The sequence below is a fragment of the Musca vetustissima genome, unplaced genomic scaffold (assembly GCF_032173495.1).
Source record: "Musca vetustissima isolate MV318-11 ecotype Yass unplaced genomic scaffold, APGP_CSIRO_Mvet_v1 utg23595, whole genome shotgun sequence".
Lineage (NCBI taxonomy): Eukaryota > Metazoa > Arthropoda > Insecta > Diptera > Muscidae > Musca > Musca vetustissima.
In genome coordinates, this window is record NW_026887797.1 from 46484 (window position 1) to 48891 (window position 2408).

Here is a 2408-nt window from a genome sequence, read left to right on the forward strand (position 1 = left end):
TTACAAACGTCAATTGCATAGCGTATTTATCACGTTAATATTTTTCACAAATCCAGTGGATTATTTTTGACGTATAGCCTATGGAATTGAAATTTGAGATCGAGATCTAAAAGCAATTATAACTTGTATTATTATACTCATGACAAACTGATGTGTGGCTGACCACCTCGTATATTTGCGTTGATGTCGTACGTTCAGTGTAATATAATGAAACAGCTGTTTGGCAGCATGCTATATTTTATAGGAATGTGTCGATAACAAACATTCCTTTAGGACATAATATATATATATATATATATATATACTTGCATCATGGGAACAGACTAATTATGAATCTGGTTTTCTTTTAAAAATATTTATATGACAAGTAGTATCAGCTGGTTTTTATAAAATTTTGCGTTTTTGTCACCGCGAAGTTGGCAGCACTTAACATCAGCTGGAATTTAAAAAATAAATAAACGTCGTTTTTTTCTCATTCTATAGAGAGAATTTCATCAGGTTGTGTGGGCGATTTGTTTGGTTCCATAGAAAATAAATAAAATAATAGTTTTAATTTAATTGTGTTGAAAAAGAAATTTGCAAATATGTCGATATTATTGGAGGAAACGTCAAATCGTTTATTGCCACGAATAGTTTTAATTGCTTGTGGTTCGTTTAGTCCACCAACTCCAATGCATTTGCGAATGTTCGGTATGTTCGCATAACACATAGGTATTTCATGGTTTGGTTTGTTTACTAATTGAACACAATTTTGATTTATTTGTAGAAATTGCCAAGGATCATTTCGAAATGCATGGCTCGCATAAGGTAATTGGTGGTATTGTATCGCCAACACATGATGCATATGGTAAGAAAGGTTTGGCACCGGGTAAACATCGTTGTGCTATGGTCAAATTGGCATTGCAATCATCATCATGGATACGTTTGTCGGAGTGGGAAACCCAACAGGATGGTTGGTCACGAACACAGGCTGTTCTACAGTATCATCAGAATTTCATGAATAACTATATAAATTCACCCGATTTGGATAATATGAATGGTGATGATAATCATATACCAAGTTGGTTGCCTCCTAGTTTAAGGGAACGTCGGGATCCAGTTCAATTGCGGTTGTTGTGTGGTGCCGATTTATTGGAGTCGTTTGCTGTACCTGGTTTGTGGGCGGAAGAGGATGTAAGTAGAAAATAGATTTAAATAAATCGAAACAATATGGTAAGGGCAAATTCGACTTTCTATAGCTATTCTTTAATTAATTATAATATTTTATATGTTAACTTTTCATCCTCTTGAACGTGATGTGTTCCTTTTTAATACTTTTTTTAGATTGAAGATATTGTTAGCAATCACGGCCTGGTTGTAATATCACGTAGTGGTTCCAATGCCGAAAAATTCATTTTTGAATCAGATGTCTTAACCAAATATCAGGTAAATTATATAAAATTGCATTGCAAATTTAAATTTAATTAAAATATGAATTTCCATTTAGCGCAACATAACATTGGTCACCAATTGGGTATCGAATGAAGTAAGTTCAACCATGATAAGACGTCTTCTGGGTCGTGGTCAGTCAGTAAAATATTTAATTGACGACTTAGTCATAGAATATATAAAACAATTTGGATTATTTCAATCGAAAACGTAAGTAGTAACCGCAAAATACCCTGCATTTCTATTAACCATTTCATACATACATATAATTAGTTGTTAAAAATGCATTCTCATATTATTGCACCATATGCCATTTATTGTCATTTTCTTTTTTTTTAACATTGATACTCAAACGTACACTGAACATATTGTTGTGTTTTCTATTTTCATTTCGCCGCAGTCATAATCCTTCAATGTTTACATTGCTTTTAATTTGTTTGTAATATCTTTGTTGTTTCTCTGTTCCGTCGTGCAAAATGAATATTCTTTTTGAGCTTTTTCCTTTTCTCTTTTTTTATTTCCTTTTATTTTTGCTCCAATATAAAAAACAACTGAATTTTTTATCAAACCATAAAGCAATTCTAGCTGACCTTCAACAAGTAATCATTGTCACACTACGCAAGATAATCACAATCCGAACACGAGTGAAATATTGTCAGCACCATCACATAGTAATAGTTGTCTAATACGAGCATCTTCCAACAATTACTTGACAACAACCACGCCAAGTAAAGTTTTATTACTTGGCCACGTAAGCACCAATAGCACTACAACAGAGGAATCTATTTTTAGCTGGAAATTGTTTATGGAGTGTGAGTGATAACGATGAGGATGAAATGCATTTTTTGTTTGGTTTTCTTTATGTTTACATTTCTATTATGGCAGTGAACAAAATTATACTGGGATATTATTTTGTAGTTTTTTATTTTTAATTTTTTAATAAAAAAATAATTGTTTTTTTGTTATAGAATTTCTCGAAA

General features: G+C 32.0%; 1 protein-coding gene across 1 annotated transcript; it reads left to right on the top strand.

Annotated features, from left to right (window-relative positions):
- The first annotated feature begins 584 nt into the window (after positions 1-584).
- LOC133335520 (nicotinamide/nicotinic acid mononucleotide adenylyltransferase 1-like) lies at positions 585-2090 on the top strand. The gene is made up of 5 exons (XM_061543792.1): positions 585-690; positions 767-1173; positions 1324-1425; positions 1487-1638; positions 2005-2090. Exons 1-5 carry the CDS (start codon positions 585-587, stop codon positions 2015-2017), a joined length of 780 nt encoding a protein of 259 aa, XP_061399776.1. The 3' UTR covers positions 2018-2090.
- Positions 2091-2408: the final 318 nt, after the last annotated feature.

What these genes read in the sequence shown, in the direction of transcription:
- LOC133335520 (XM_061543792.1), top strand. Translation starts at nt 585, where the DNA reads ATGTCGATATTATTGGAGGAAACGTCAAATCGTTTATTGCCACGAATA. An exon ending in GTTTGTGGGCGGAAGAGGAT is followed by an intron (nt 1,174 to 1,323) that starts GTAAGTAGAAAA and finishes TACTTTTTTTAG; the next exon opens with ATTGAAGATATTGTTAGCAA. An exon ending in ATGTCTTAACCAAATATCAG is followed by an intron (nt 1,426 to 1,486) that starts GTAAATTATATA and finishes ATTTCCATTTAG; the next exon opens with CGCAACATAACATTGGTCAC.